At 42.7% G+C, this 14,848-nt stretch overlaps 2 protein-coding genes across 2 annotated transcripts in view; one reads left to right on the top strand and one right to left on the bottom strand.

Annotated features, from left to right (window-relative positions):
* The window catches only part of LOC103055225 (store-operated calcium entry regulator STIMATE-like), a 32,424-nt gene extending 28,272 nt beyond the window's left edge, over window positions 1–4,152 (top strand). The window contains exon 8 of the mRNA XM_007432625.3: window positions 3,503–4,152. Coding sequence (XP_007432687.1) covers window positions 3,503–3,601 — 99 coding nt within the window. The 3' untranslated portion in view covers window positions 3,602–4,152. The remainder of the gene's footprint in view (window positions 1–3,502) is intronic.
* Window positions 4,153–7,656: 3,504 nt separating this feature from the next.
* ITIH5 (inter-alpha-trypsin inhibitor heavy chain 5) overlaps window positions 7,657–14,848 on the bottom strand; it is a 42,052-nt gene continuing 34,860 nt past the window's right edge. Inside the window, exons 11-14 of the mRNA XM_088141414.1 lie at window positions 13,389–13,442; window positions 12,068–12,184; window positions 10,174–10,551; window positions 7,657–9,110 (exon numbers count right to left, since the gene is read on the bottom strand). Coding sequence (XP_087997540.1) covers window positions 8,812–9,110; window positions 10,174–10,551; window positions 12,068–12,184; window positions 13,389–13,442 — 848 coding nt within the window. The 3' untranslated portion in view covers window positions 7,657–8,811. The remainder of the gene's footprint in view (window positions 9,111–10,173; window positions 10,552–12,067; window positions 12,185–13,388; window positions 13,443–14,848) is intronic.

Raw genomic sequence — 14,848 nt, 5'->3', positions numbered from 1 at the left:
AGGCATTCCTTCCCTCCTTCCCCCTTTAACTGGGGATAAATTAATAACTGTTTTAAGACAATCTGGTTGGGCTGCTGTCCCACCCACTGATAACTGTTCCCGTGTAAAAATGCACTTTAAGAAATGGACAGTGTCATGCAGACTATTATTAGGGTGAGGAAAGTGCCCATTAATGGAAGAGGGGGGAAAGATCATCGCACATCACGAAGCTTGTGGCAGAAAATGGCCAATAATAACCAGGAAATCCAGAAGTTTGGCAAAATGCAATTTTGCAGTGCTTTCCAAAGGGAGACTGAGAAATACATCCTCTCCATTCGGGAAATCCTCTGAGCCCGCTCTAGGTTCAAAGGGAAGAAAAATCCATCTTATTTTTCCAACAAGCCTTTGTTCTCTGTCGATGCACATGGGGGTTTGCATGCTCAGCATCCCTGTCTCTGTTTGCAGATGGGCTGTCGGTGCCAAAGGGCAAAATTTGGTCGGGAGATAGTTATCTGTGCCGTCCCTACCTTCACCTCCGCCCTGCAAGTCTCCACATTCTTCTAAATGTTTACAGTGACCAATGCTACAGCTGACTCTCCCTCTGCGTGCAGTCTTTTTAGAAGAGATGGATGTCTGTTTAAATTGCAACTTTTGGCCCTGTTAAAGAAAACTAGGTGGGAAGGGATCCAAAAGACATAAGAACAATCACCTGTCTAATCTCAGATTTCACCCAGAGTAATAGACTGGAGGGGAGGGATCTCAGAGGGATCTGGTCCAACTCCCCAGTTGGTTCAGGATCTGCTACAGCATTTGAAGACCTCCAGTGAGCTCTTGCTATCAGTGAAAAATAGGGGTGCGTTGTGTTGATTTCTTTAGAGGGGTGTTGGGGTACAAATCAATCAATCCATCAATCACAAAAGTACAGATGTGGGTTCCCTATGAAGGCTGAATCGTTTTTAAAGGAAGTTGTCTTCAAGTTCAGCTCAACTCCAAGAGACTTCCTGGACATGCGTATGTAGTTTGCTGCTGAGGAATACAGAAGCAATCTTTCACTCTGTTCTTCTAGCATATTTTCCCAACTTCTCCACCTAGTTTACAACCCTGAGGGTTTCCTGGTGGTTTCCCATCCAAGAATTAACCTGGCTTGACCCTGCTTAAGTTTTTCCTATGATCCAAGCTTAGCTAGGTGTTTTGGGTGTTAAAAGAGAAGCATGTCTTCCACTGATGTATTTAAAGTTTAGTTAGAACTTTGGAAAATGCTGAATGGAGATGTTTCATAATCAGATGTAGCAGAAAAACGGCACTATTGTGTTGGATCAAAGTTAATATGATTAAAAAAGCTTTCACGTGGCACAGAAGGATCCCTTACTTGGGCTGTATATTAAAAAAGAAAAGCGAGGCGTGTGTGTATGCATGTATGTGTGTGCAAAGGGAATGCTGTCTGAGCCAATCTCTGCAGCATTTGGGGATTGTAGCTTTCATTTCCTTACATTGTCCTGGGGAAATGGTTGAAAGCTATTATGTTAGAACTACATTTTGTGTGCTAAAACCGGGTTAGGTTGGGCCGGAACAGCAAAGAAACAATGCCTTTTGGGAACTCGAAGGGCCAGCAGGCAGTTTCCCCAGCAATAAAACTTGCTAAAGTTGACTCATTTTTATAGCTCCCCTGTAGAAAAATCAGTCCATCTTTCCCCTGTGATCTTGTATTTGCGGTTGGCGTTTGCAATGATCGTTTTTCTGTTCACACTTCTGATTGTGCTTTTGGCCCTAAGGAAAGGGCACAAGAGCAGCCACGAATAGTGCAACAATTTTGACCAAGGGGATTCACTTACCTCTTTGGGGCAGAGTCCTTTCTTAAAAGCATCTGAGTCTTTTCTGTAGGGATCTTTCCCCGTCCTTGAGTTGGAAGAAAAGCAGGCAGGTTTGACATTTGCTGTCCCCCCTGCTTGACCCTTCTCCTGTCTTCGAGGGTCTCCGTTCCCACTCCCTGCCGGTCCCCTATCGTCCCTCCGAGAGAACGGGTGACAGATTTTACACACCTTGTGGCTGTTCTTGGAGGTTGGTGGAATAAGAGGGAAAGTCCATAACCCTTGACAATAACTTTCTGAGACTGGAGGACAACACTGAGTTGTTCCTCTTTAGAGCAAACTGCATTAGATTTAAAAAAAAAAAATGCATGAACGAACAGGCATCATTCTCCATCCACTCACAGGGGATTGAACTTGAAAACTTACAGCTATCAGAACTGGGTTGCAAACATTGGAGCCGCCCCTAGATGGCAGGAGAGAGACGGTTGTCTTTGCTGCCATCTGATGGTCATCTGGAGCATGGTGGAGTTTTGATTTGATAAACCAGTGTTTTTCAGACTTGGCCCCTGTAAGATGTGTGGACTTCAGCTCCCAGCATGGCTGGCTGGGGAATTCTGGGAGCTGAAGTCCACACATCTTACAGGGGCCAAGTTTGAAAAACACTGTGATAAACCCTATCGCAAAACATCACAAACCCTAACACAACACAGCCCAAAACACTGGCACTGATGATGTTACCTAGTTGGGTAATGAAACGTCTGCAAGCAAACAGCCAAGCTCAGAGAGCACCAAGGAGTCCCACACAACACAATTGCTTGCTGTAGTTCTTTTCGACGTTTATTTCTTGCCCAGCTCCGAGGATTCCTGTACTGGACAGGAGGTTGGACTAGGAGACCTTCAGGTCCCTTTCAACTCTATGGGGACGAACACTCAACTCCTGCAGAATCCTTTGGTGCTACAGAAATGTTTGGCCCTGAACCTTTGAGTGGGGCAAGTGACATGAAGCCACGTCTGTTGCTTTGAGCTTCATGGTGGGAGAGGCAGGAAAAACATAAGTAAAGCAAAAAATGCCCCCCCCCCAAAGATGTGCGGTATTTTGATGAACACCCCTCTTTGGGTTAATGAATAGTTATTTTTTTAAAAATATAATTTTGATTGAATACATTTTTAACAAGATAAAAACAATACAAACATTAGAAGAGAAACAAAGGAAGTAAGAAAGAATAGGGAATACGTAAGAAAGAAAATAGACAAAGAAATAGAAATAGAAAAGAAAAAGAAAAGAAAAGAAAGAAAAGAAAAGATTATTAAAAAACAGCTTCTGATCTTTTTGACAGCGGTTATACAAGCATTTACATTTTACCCTCTCTAAGGTTACATCATAATTTCCATCTTTCCATAAACTACCCTTTCTAATTCTCAAACTCATAAATCACAAGTTCGTTTTTCTCTTTTTTCAGCAAAAAGTCCATAAGGAGTTTCCAGTCACTGATAAATGTAGTTATTGATCTTTCTCTAATCCAACAAATTAATTTTGCCATCTCTGCGAGTTTCGTCATCTTCACCAACCATTCCTTCGTTGTGGGTGTTTCAGAGTCTTTCCATTTTTGCTCATCTAACAGTCTTGCAGAAGTAATCAACTGTGTTAATGAATAGTTCTGATTGACGGATGAAAATGTGGCCCATGAAGTCATTTCTGAATGCATTTTCCCCAGGTCCTGCTTTGTCCCACTTTGGACTTTGACCGTTCCAGAAGCGACGTAGACCTGTCGGCATCTCTCCTCCAAAGCAGGAGCCCAAGCTTAAGATGCTGAGAGTATCAAGTGGTCTTTCAACAAAGATTTCTAGCGGAGCAAAGACAAAAAATTAAGGAACTTCATTTCGGAGACCACACCGGATGGAGAGATTGTAAAACGTGACCCACTGAAATATCCTAAGCTGGCCTGCTCCTGTGACCTGTTGCATTTGGACAGCCTCTTAATTTAACCTGTTGCATTTGGACAGTAATTTTTTTTTTTGGTGGGGGGCGGGGAATATGGTGCTGGGGTTATTTGGGGAGCTAAAATTTCATTTTTGGTTGTCTCTTGCCCTGCTGATTCCGGTTGAACCATTTGTTGTGGCTGGCCGGCTGGTGATAGTTTCTGATTGATTCTGCATCGTAGCACCTTTTAAAAAAAGAAAGAAATCAAAAATAAGAATCAAGATGATTTGCCTTCTGCAAACTTGTATGACACACAAAAGCACAGACCACTCGCAAATATATCCTGATTACAAAAACTATTTAAAAACCCTTGCTGTCCAGCCTTATTTACTCTTTTTTTTTTTTTACTCCTCTTTTGTAAGCATAATAAATATTTCATATTTAAACGGCTATGGAAGCTATTACTGTGGTGTGTTCCGAGCTCTGATTTCAGAAGACAAAAACCTGGACTGCTTGCGTGCTTGTGTGGAAATTATTTTTCGAACCTTTTCACCCTGTTGAATTCTGCACCTGAGACCCACACAACAGAGGTATGGAAAGCATTTTGTGCACCATTCTGAGTATTCTGAGATTGGAACCAAACATCATGTGCCTGGGACAAAACAACATGCAGCGCTCCGTGCTTTTTCAAGGATTCTGCCATAAAGAACAAATGGAAGTCAAAACAAGCCTAACAAAGACATATGGTATATAGTAATAATTCAAGCTGAGTGCTACTTACCACCCAGCTACAAAATAATTGGCCATGGGGATGATTTTTATGTAAACCATTCCCATTCTACCAAAATATTGGTAGTAATAGTTTAATATCTTTTTTGCAGCCTGTTTGCACATTTGTTTTTTTAAAAAATCATCCTCTTGGCCAATTTTTCTAGACATTAGATGCTAGGAGCTCAGCTACTACCCAATCTTTTTTTGGCCACAGGGACTAAAAGGAACAAGGGCTTGATTTTCCTTAGTACCCTGTTGCAGAATTCTTGAAACATTGAGGTATAGTCTGAGGTTGGAACATTTTTTTTTCATTTTATGAACACTCAAATCACACAATCAGAGTCATATACAGTATATGAGATGGGCGGCCATATAAAATTATGGAATAAATAAATCCCAGTTCCAACATTACTTGGCTGTCTTCAAACACCAAGCACCAGCCTCTAAGCTTGTGACTCTTCCATGAATTCTGGGTTTGCAATCTGCATTCTAACAAAATCCATTTTTAGACAGAACATTGCACATACATGACAACTGCCCTTGTGATTATATAATTTGATTTTTCAAACTTTTTCAATCTGCCATTTTATTTCAGGAAGAATTGCCATAGCAGAAAGGGCGTTTGCCCAAAAGGCCATTAGTGGGCAGTGAATTATTCATGACCAGAGGTGGAGGAAAGTGGAAGATATTTCAAGAATTTATTGCTACAGTCACAGGGAATTCTAGAAGGGAATTGAAAGTGGAAAAATGCCATTCCTCCATTCTTGCTACTCATAAATTGTGCTCTTCTTTGCAGAAATGTGTTTGTGCAATGTGATTAACCAAGTGTAAACCTTATCTCTGAGGAGAGGACCGTGTGGATGAGAAAATATTTTAGCTTTGATGATATGGCAGAAAAACGCTTAACCATTTTTTGTTCTTATGTTGTTTTGTATATTTGGAGAATTCCAGCAATTATTCAGATACCCCATCTCCTTTCAGGGCAAAAGGACGTTCCCTGGCAAAGCTCTTTTTAACTCTTGAAAGGAATTTTGGGACAGCCTTTTAAGAACAGGTACAGGCAGGTTTTTAAGAATAGCCAACTTTGGAAAAATAACTTGCTGTACTAGGGATCTGTGAAAGTAACTGGCAGGAAAGGAGAATCCTATAGATCAGTGTTTCTCAACCTCGGCAACTTTGAGACGTCTGGACTTCAACTCCCAGAATTCCCATGCTGGCTGAGGAATTCTGGGAGTTGAAGTCCAGACGTCTCAGTTGCCGAGGTTGAGAAACACTGCTTCTAGATTGTGACTTCATTCTCCAAGCAAGATCATGGACAGGTGACATCACCAGGCTTAAAGAGAAGAGGGGGGATGTGGAGGATAAGGAGGGAAGACCAGTCTTAGGATTGTAGAACTGCAGAGGAAGGGATCACCGAGATCATACGGTATAGTCCAACTCTCTGCCACTTGCAGGAAAAGACCAATTAACCACTCTTGTGTAGTGTGGAGGGGACCTTGGTGAAGCCATCCAGAAGCCATTAAGACAACCAGGTGTCCAGAAAAAGTCTCTATCTCTCAAACCCAGGGAGGTAGGAAAGTATTCGAAAGAGACTCAACTGGCTCCCTCAACTTCTTGGGTTTTATGGGGGAGGGAAGGGAAAACGGATTAATGTCAGCCTTATAAGGTAGATCAGATCAGGATCTGACGCTACAGGTAGACTAGAACTCTATTTCATGGAGATAAATGATAGAAACAGACTCTTGCAAGTCTGCCTCCAGGCTCCGGAAAGCCCAACTAAATAATGCAATTTATCTAAAAGTAAAAAATGAACAGGTCTGTATTATAACTCTGTATGCAGAGGGTAAGGATTCTGCTTTTCTTGATTTAAAATCTACGTGATGTTACTGCTGAATGAGGCAGGAAGAACTCAAGACTTGAATCAACTATTTTATCTTTATTGTATCTCAATGAACAGAAGACTAAATGTCAAATCTGCAGCATTTTGTGAGCTGCTTATATACCCCTCTTTAATCCTTGGACTGTTACTATTTCTCAAACTCGGCAAGTTTAAGATGGGTGGACTCCAACTCTCAGAATTCCCCAGCCAGCCTGCTGGCTGGAGAATTCTGGGAGTTGGAGTCCACTCATGCTGGCTGGGGTCCACCCATCTTCAATTTGCTGAGCTCAAGTCTGTATAGTTGAGCCTCAGTTCCCTCATTTGTAAACTGGGATTTGTGACCGCTTTATATCTCAAAGGAAAATAACCAACTCCGAACGTGTACACTTTTTAACAAATTTCCTTTCTCAGCCTCTGTGATGAGCAGGAACAAAGAGGCAATTTTTTTCTGCCAAGTTATTATCCCCCCCACTGTGCATTTCGGCTTGTTGGCGTTGATATTAAAATTACTGCGTTTGTGAGTTTGCCCACTTAATACCAAGAGCTCTTTTATGAACATGGGCGGCTGGTGACCTTCCTGATGCCCTCGGCCCCTCCTTGGGGGGTTCCTCTGCTCATTCCTTAGCCTGGGAAATGGCTGTTGTTTAATTTAGCATCTGTTTCACCCCATTTCCAGTTCTTTGGTTAGCACAGTTTTGTTCGGTCTTTGCAGTAAATTGCTTTGTCTGTGTGGTTTTCTTTTTGAAAATTTAAACAGGAAGCCTAGACGTAAATTATTTTTAAAAAAACATATTCACTGCCTTTGTTCTTCTAAAGAAGCAGGCGAGGAATTCTTTCTGTGCTTCTAAAATAGTTGTCGCTAATCCTTGTGGCCTGGTTTATTTGGCTGCTGTTCTGTTTTGCCTTCTATTCTATTTGCTCCTAGCAGGGGCGTCCTCAGGGTGTGGTCAAAAAAGTCAAGATGGTGGTTAGGATGGTGCAATGAAAGTTCCACCCATTTTTGGGTGCGTTGTGCATGTAAAATAGGCGGGGCTTTGGTCCGCATTGTGACTGCCATCCTGACTTTTTTGACCACAGCCTGCAGACCCCTTTGTCACCCGGAGTGGATTGCAAGATAGGTGGCCATGTAATTTTATGTAATATTCTATTCTATTCTATTCTATTCTATTCTATTCTATTCTATTCTATTCTATTCTATTCTATTCTATTCTATTCTATTCTATTCTATTCTATCTGTAAATAAAAACAAAACTATAAAACACACAACTACAGTAAAAAGAATAAAATTAATCAACTCAGCTGGTAATATATAATAGCAGCACCCCATTCCCCCACCCATCCATTAGGTTAAGATCCAAAATGCCCAGCAGAAGTGAATCATCTGAAATTCCTCCTGAATGTTCCCATTTTTTTCTGACGTCAATTCCTAGAAAAAAAGCAAACCGGTCATTTCTGATCTACTGTTGCTGACATCTTTTTTCTGGCCCTGTCTGCTATTGTTCCCTTGAACCATCTGGCAGATACTGTATTAGAGAACGAGATTTTTGACACGTTTTAAACAAATGTGCCCGCTGAAAGGCGAAAGACTGGATCAGCTGAAGGGAAGCTAATTTGGGCCTTAGTGCCAACATCTAGAATGGTGATTAGTGTGCATTTATGGGCATCTTGGACGTGTTTGCTGAATTCAGATTCTTTCAAAAGTAATAACGAAGAGAGGAAATTCAGTAGCTCATTGGAGGAGGTCAACCAAGAACAGTTGTGTTGGAGTTGGGAGATGTCACCCGGTTCTAGGTGGTACCGTAGAGGTGTTACATGCTAAAGATAGCAACGAATGAACTGCAGATCCAGGTTAAGTCACTCACTTTAAAGATATAAACAGGGATTAGTGCTTCTCACCACCCTGTATGCGTTAGTCGCTTCCACAATGCACAAATATTTATCACATGCAACTCTTTTGTGAATGGCGACTAATTCTCCCCGTCTGCATCTGCCTTTCTGCAGATTTCTGCGTCCTCTGAGTTGATCTATGCATTCCCTGCTTGGGAAAAGACTCCATGAATCTAATCAACATAAAAAGAAATCCCAATCTTTATTTTAGTTTTTAAAATGCTACCAGACTCCTTGATAAGTTTTACCCCCATACATTAAGGCGGCTACTTTCTGGAGACTGTGAAATATGTGAGTGTGTGTGTTCCCCATATCCATCCAGCTACATTACAGTACAATAGGTGCTGTGTGGCTGAGTTTGTGTAACAGGCTAAGCCACAACATGCTAATCAGGGTTAGCATGTTGTGTGAATGCAGACACAGGTTAGCTACGATAGCCATGATTCAAACAATGCTTAGCAAATTTACAGTACTTCAACAGAGAAGTACAATTAAATTAAAATATAAACGTTTCCTTGAGAGCCACCCAATTCTTCTCGGAGGAAAGCCAGGGAGATTTTGTCTCTTCAAAGTCTGTTTTCCACCAAGGTGCTAGTCCCTGTGTCAAACGGGTGGGAGGCCAAGTAGTCTTTGTAGCTCCCGTCGATCAGTTTCTCTGCATTGTTCTTGGCAAACCAGCAATCCACTTCCTGTTGGCCATTGTAGATCTTTCTCTGCTTCCACACGACGGGCACCAAGCGCCCTTTCAGCTGTAGGGCATGACCCAAGTTTGTGTCCCCAGATTTTGTTTCGTTCCAGCTGCCCAGGTTACATTTTTGTGAGTAAGGCTCAGTGAGCAGCTGAGCGTCTTGGTGTAAGAACTGGCCTGCAAAAGAGGACATGGAATCCATGAGCGACAGGAATGTGGCTAGCAATTTCAACCAACACGGATGAGCGACATCTTTTTGCAAAATGTGACTATATGAATTACTGTCAGTGCAAGGGAAGAGGTTGGAAAACATTTCTAAATAGGTGCATCCTCCTCCTCCTCCCTCTCTACCCAGAAGGCACTCAAGGCAGGTAATGATGAGTACCATAAATGATAAATGTTTGAGCTCCTCTTAAAACCATATGCCCCATTGGGATGGCTTCTTGGATCAAAGTCTTTTAAAATATGTCTGTAGGTTATAAGCAGGCTAAGCTCCTTCCCGTTGGGAGAGGATTAACAGGATTGCCCAGTGCAAGCCCCAATTCAAAGTGAGCTTCCTTAAGGTAAGGCAGTGTTTCTCAACCTTGGGAACTTTAAGACGTGTGGACTTCAACTCCCAGAATTCCCAGTGCCAACAATATTTTTTCATGACCACCATTTCTACTATTTTTATTACTTTAGGGGCAACACCATTTGGCCTCCCCCAACACCACTTTGCATACTCCACTGCAGCTACCTGTGGCTCCTTGTGGGGGAGTTGGGCGGTGATATAAATTTAATGTATAAATAAATAAATAAATAAATGCTATTCTCTTGCAGTGGTTATCATTTGCTACCTCATGTCTGGTTGACAACTTGTCCTCATGGGAGATAAGTGCTGGTAAAGGAGGGACAGCCCACCCAGTGCTCCAGGTGAACTTCCTCCTGCTTCAGCTCACACCCCTCCACCATACATGCAAACTGTCAGCCAGGCTTTGGACAAGGGTATAACTCTCTTCCAGAAGATTGCCAGAACTACCTTCAAAAATAGGTCACCAGTCTGGAACACTTAAATCTGCCTTTCTGAAACTTAAGACTACTAAGACCCTATCTTAAGGTCTATTAAGATCCTTATGTTCTATGGCAGCCCTCCCCAGGCTGTTGGATAGCAGATACTGTGGACTGCAACTCTCATAATCCAAATAGAAAGACATATGTCTCTTTGCATACAACCATAGAAACCAACACATCTCTCCCTTACCTATCAGCCCATGAGAACCTGTGGAAAGTCCTTGACTGTTAGAGATGTAGAAACCCAAATGATTTTTTTGATAGCGGGCAGGGTTCCTGTAGTGATGGATGAGAATGACAAAACTAATGGAATCTCGTAGGACCACAGTGATGTTGGAGTGGGCCACGATGCTCACTTGGAGATTCTTGCCTACTACCATGGCACTGCGGTCACAGGGAAAGACAAGTCTCTTCCCATCATCCAAGATGACCTTTGTGGGTGAAATTTCCAGGTAGGATCTTTCTGGTTTGTCACTGAGAATTGTGATGCTCTTGAAGTACGTCCGCTGCTTCTTATGACCATTCCGTGGGGCGGGTGCTCCAATTAGCTGACCATTAACAGTCACCCCTAGGGGACAAACAAAGACAAAATGATCCCAGATATTCTATGAGAAGCTCAGGTGTACTTTTTTAACCATCTTGCTATAATGGGAAGAAGGAACAACCCTGAGGGACAAGGGGAAGAGCTGCAACCAAGATGGTTGATTTGCCCCAATGGTTGGGGCAGAACTATAACCTGAAAAGGATCTCAGACTTGACCCTCCCTCCCTTTATCTTCGAAGGTTCTTCGAGCATTCATGGGGAAGCTGGTGGGAAGTTGCAATCACGTGAGGTCCTTGCTTAACGACCTACATGGTCCTTGTTTAATGATGGCAACTGGACTGCTGGAATTGATGTCACTAAGCAACACAGTCGTGATGTTGCGCTTTAAAACTGCGTTGCTTAGCGACTGAGTTCCCGATCCCAATTGCCATCATAACTTGAGGACAACCTGTACAGTTTAGCCCAGAAGGACATATATACAGTATTACAGCAACCAGATCTGGATTGCAAATCCTTGGTTGACTGCTAGATGGCAGAGAGAGACAAAGCCTAACTCTGTTGCCATCTAGAGGCCACAAAGATTTTTACAGTCCTGTTATGTAGCCTAGTATATATTCACCTTCAGAATACACCACCAGCTGTGCTGTAAGTCATGTGTGTTAATTTCCCAACTGCATATAAACACTGTATCCTTTTCTAAACTCAGTTACATTTTGGCTTGGTTCACACAACATGCTACACCCTGAACCTCTGCTAACTACATACAATTGCTGTGCTTACATGACACACTATGCCCAAATCAATAAACCATACAATGGATTACTGTGTAGACAGTAAGGAAGATATCAAGATCATCTTAGCCAGATCCCTTACAAAGCGACAAAGGGATATGATAGCTTAAGTCTCAAACAAGAAGAAGGTATGCACAAGCAACTCAGGCAGATACCTCCCTAATTCGCATGAGTATAAAAGATGAGGGGGGGCAGTAAAGCGCAGTCAGACTTGCAAGATTCTGTTCCTATAGCCAATATTAATAAGAGTAGTTTTAGCCTTCTTGCAGAGTTAATTTTTTGGTTTGGTCTACACAGTGGGCTTGACAACTAGGATAATCTGTTTCCTATGACAGGGTAAGACTATGGCTGAGTTCCCATAACCCTCTAAATCATAAACAATGCACTTTAGTTTAGTCTGTCATGTTGTGATTTCAGCTGATCTTCAGCAATTTCCTATTTTTGATGTAAGAACTGTTGCCTCCTAGAAACAGACATATTGTTCTTGTCAGAGTTAGAGAATGAATGTGGATATTGAAACCAACAGGAGAGGAAACACCATTAACCTTTGCTTCCCTTTATGAAGCTTGTTTAAAATTGTCCCAAGTTGACCCTAAACCTTGTCCCATCTCATAATGGTCTTGGAGGAAGAAATTCATCAGTGCTTCCTTTCCAACCACTGTTTCAGGCCAGGCCAAGCTTCATTCAACTCTGCTGATGAAACAAGTCAATACCCCCAGCTCTGTTGTTCCCGTACCAGAATTCCCGTACCAGAGTTCTTGTGATCAGAAACTAATCTAAGGATATCGCCTGGTTGCCCATCAATGTTGAAGCAGACAGTTAGCTTGCTCAGCGGCATATCGATGACAAAATGAGGGTCGCCGTCCGCTGGAGAGACAATTAAAAAAAAAAAAAAAAGGAAGGCAAACGTCAATGTTCCTGCAATTCAACATCTAGAATCTCAATCCACTCATTTTGCAGAGGGGCCTCTTGGTTCTCCCCTCCTCAACCATCATGAACATTTTCTAACTTGAGTTTTTCCTATGAAGCGTGAGACAAGAGGGAAACGCTGCAGTGTGAGATGCATAAGCTATTCCAGACCTTCTTCTCCTGGAGTGTTCATGAGTATGGCCAAAAAAGTCAAGATGGCAGTTGTGAAGGGTGATAGAAGCTCTGCCTGGTTTTTTATGTGCAATGCTCCCACCTTCACTTTTTTGACCAAAACCTGTGGACTCCTCTGCCTTCTCCAACAGTCCCTGAAGAACCTTGGTCTACTTGTTGGACCGAGTCATGTGGCCTGAGAACTGCAGTAGCCACTTGTGAGTTGTAGTAGCCATCAGGCTAGAGATGGCTGACTTGGGTTCTCACCCTACCATCTTCTTCTGGTTTGCAGGGCAAAGGGTGCATTTGGATGAAACAAGGAGCAATGGTTTTCAGGAGAGAAGGGATCCTTGCAAGCCAGGGGAGAGAACCAAATTTAGTACTGAAGGCCAAAATAGGAGGAGTCACTTTGGGTAAGAGATACTTCCAAGGAAAGTTGAACACCCCAGAAGGCAGACAGAGCTGTCCTTTCCTAACCACGATGATGCTAAAATAATAAAAAATGTATTGTGTCTTCACAACACAAACTCTGCCGTTTCATGAGCTGGCATGCAAATACAAAAGGAATAGAATTTGCATCAGGATACATGTTCCATTATTGCCCTCCCCTGTGGCCGTGACCACCCAGTTGGACTTTTACTTGTATCATGATGTATGGAGAAAAGGGGTGGGGCTTCAAGCACACTGTCGCAGTGCCATTGTGACATTTTTTGAACCTCTCCCGTGGATGCCCCTGATTTCGTGTTAGGCCTGAAGGTCACCTGCTCAGCTGGTGTTTCAGAGGCATTCTCCATCAGCTGAGATTTGAGGAGCAGTGGCTAGATCCAGGCAACCGGGAATATCCTCCCCTACCTTAAGAAGATTTTCCTAGCCAACTTACCCTGTCTGCTGAAGGAAAATCAAAGAAGTCTGTCTTGCTTGGCAAACTGAGAAGACTAGAAGCAGCCAAAGACTTCTTTTTTTTTTTCTGGTTAACCAGTGGACCACTTACCTGAAGTTTTAGTCACTTTGATTTTTTGCTTCTCTGATTTTTCAGGCATAGAGTCTAGTGGTAGAAAAAAAAGGGGGAAATGAGATGACACAAAATGACACAGACACACAGAGCCCAGTTACCTCACCAGGGCCAATGTACTATTATGCCTCCCCCAGGGAAGAGCTGTGACTCATTTACATGTTAAACAACTTATTTACAACTGGATCTATAGCTGGTGACAACATCTTGCCAATCCTAGCTGATCTTAAAAGGCTAAGTTGGGTTGGACCTGGCTGATGCTTGGATGGGAGACCCCTATGAAATCCCAGGACTATACGTTAGACTGGGAAGTTGACACACACCCCAAGAAAAGGTTAATGGCAACCCCCTTCCATATCGTTGCTGTGAAAAGTGTATAGACACACCTGTGTGGTCAGCAGAAGCTGAGCTCTGACAGTCTACCTTTCATTCTGAACTGGAGTTTGTAAGATTGACTATCATCATGAACTCTAAGGTCATCCATATTTATTAGCCACAAGGGCTAAATCCAGCCTTCCCCAACTTGCCCCTCTTCTTATGTTGTGATTGCAATTCCCCAAGACCTCAGCGAAGAGGGGATAACCTTTCTCCTCCCTGTCCCCGTCACCCCCACAACCAAACTGGAGAATATGAAAGCCTGGGAGAATTTTCAGTCAGTATCCAGGATTGCTACCTGGCTATCCCAGCTGCATGGTTCCAGATCGCTTTGATTACATTTTCCATAATCCCCAGATATCATGGATTATGAGAGGCTGCAATCAACCCCCTCCCCAAACCAGAGGATGAATTCCGCCTATGGGTCCTGCCATCAAAGGTCACTGCGCAAACCATTCACTGTTCTGCATCCTCTTCTGGGGCACTCAGTTCTTGAGTTTCGGCTTATGTGCTGAGCGTACTCAGTCCTCAATGGGTAATTTTGACTATTCCTCCTCTGGATTTTTCACACCCACCTCTGAGTTTTGTATTGTTTTCTGGGCACCATTTTGGTTTCCATCTACCCTACTATAACAATCACGGGTCTGAGACGGGCAGCTATCTAAATTAATTGAATAAATAAATAAATAAATAAACACACACACACACACACACACACACACACACAGCTGGTGATGCTGTGACATTACTGGAGTTGGTTGGGCCATTTTTTATTTTCCCTCTATTTGCGCCATCCACCCTGAAATCATACACAAGGTTGCCAGGTTTGGTGTGGCGTCATGCAAAATCAGGCAAAGAGTAATTAAGAGCCACTGGACCTGTCTGAGTATGGACAACCAGAAGTGGTTCAGGCTTAGTATGAACATTTGGCTACTTTTTAACATCTTCTCTTACGCTTTGGTGTGTACGTGCCACGTCAGCTATTATACTATCCTAAAATAACCCTATTGTACTAAGTTTATAACCCTCAAATCCCTTTTGGATAACTTCATTGCTTTATCTAT

Source organism: Python bivittatus, unplaced genomic scaffold (assembly GCF_059951505.1).
Source record: "Python bivittatus isolate LINGU-HERP-01145 unplaced genomic scaffold, Pbiv_v1 ctg000330_np1212, whole genome shotgun sequence".
Lineage (NCBI taxonomy): Eukaryota > Metazoa > Chordata > Lepidosauria > Squamata > Pythonidae > Python > Python bivittatus.
Note: the sequence above shows the minus strand (reverse complement) of the source record. Positions and strands in the feature narration are given on the sequence as shown.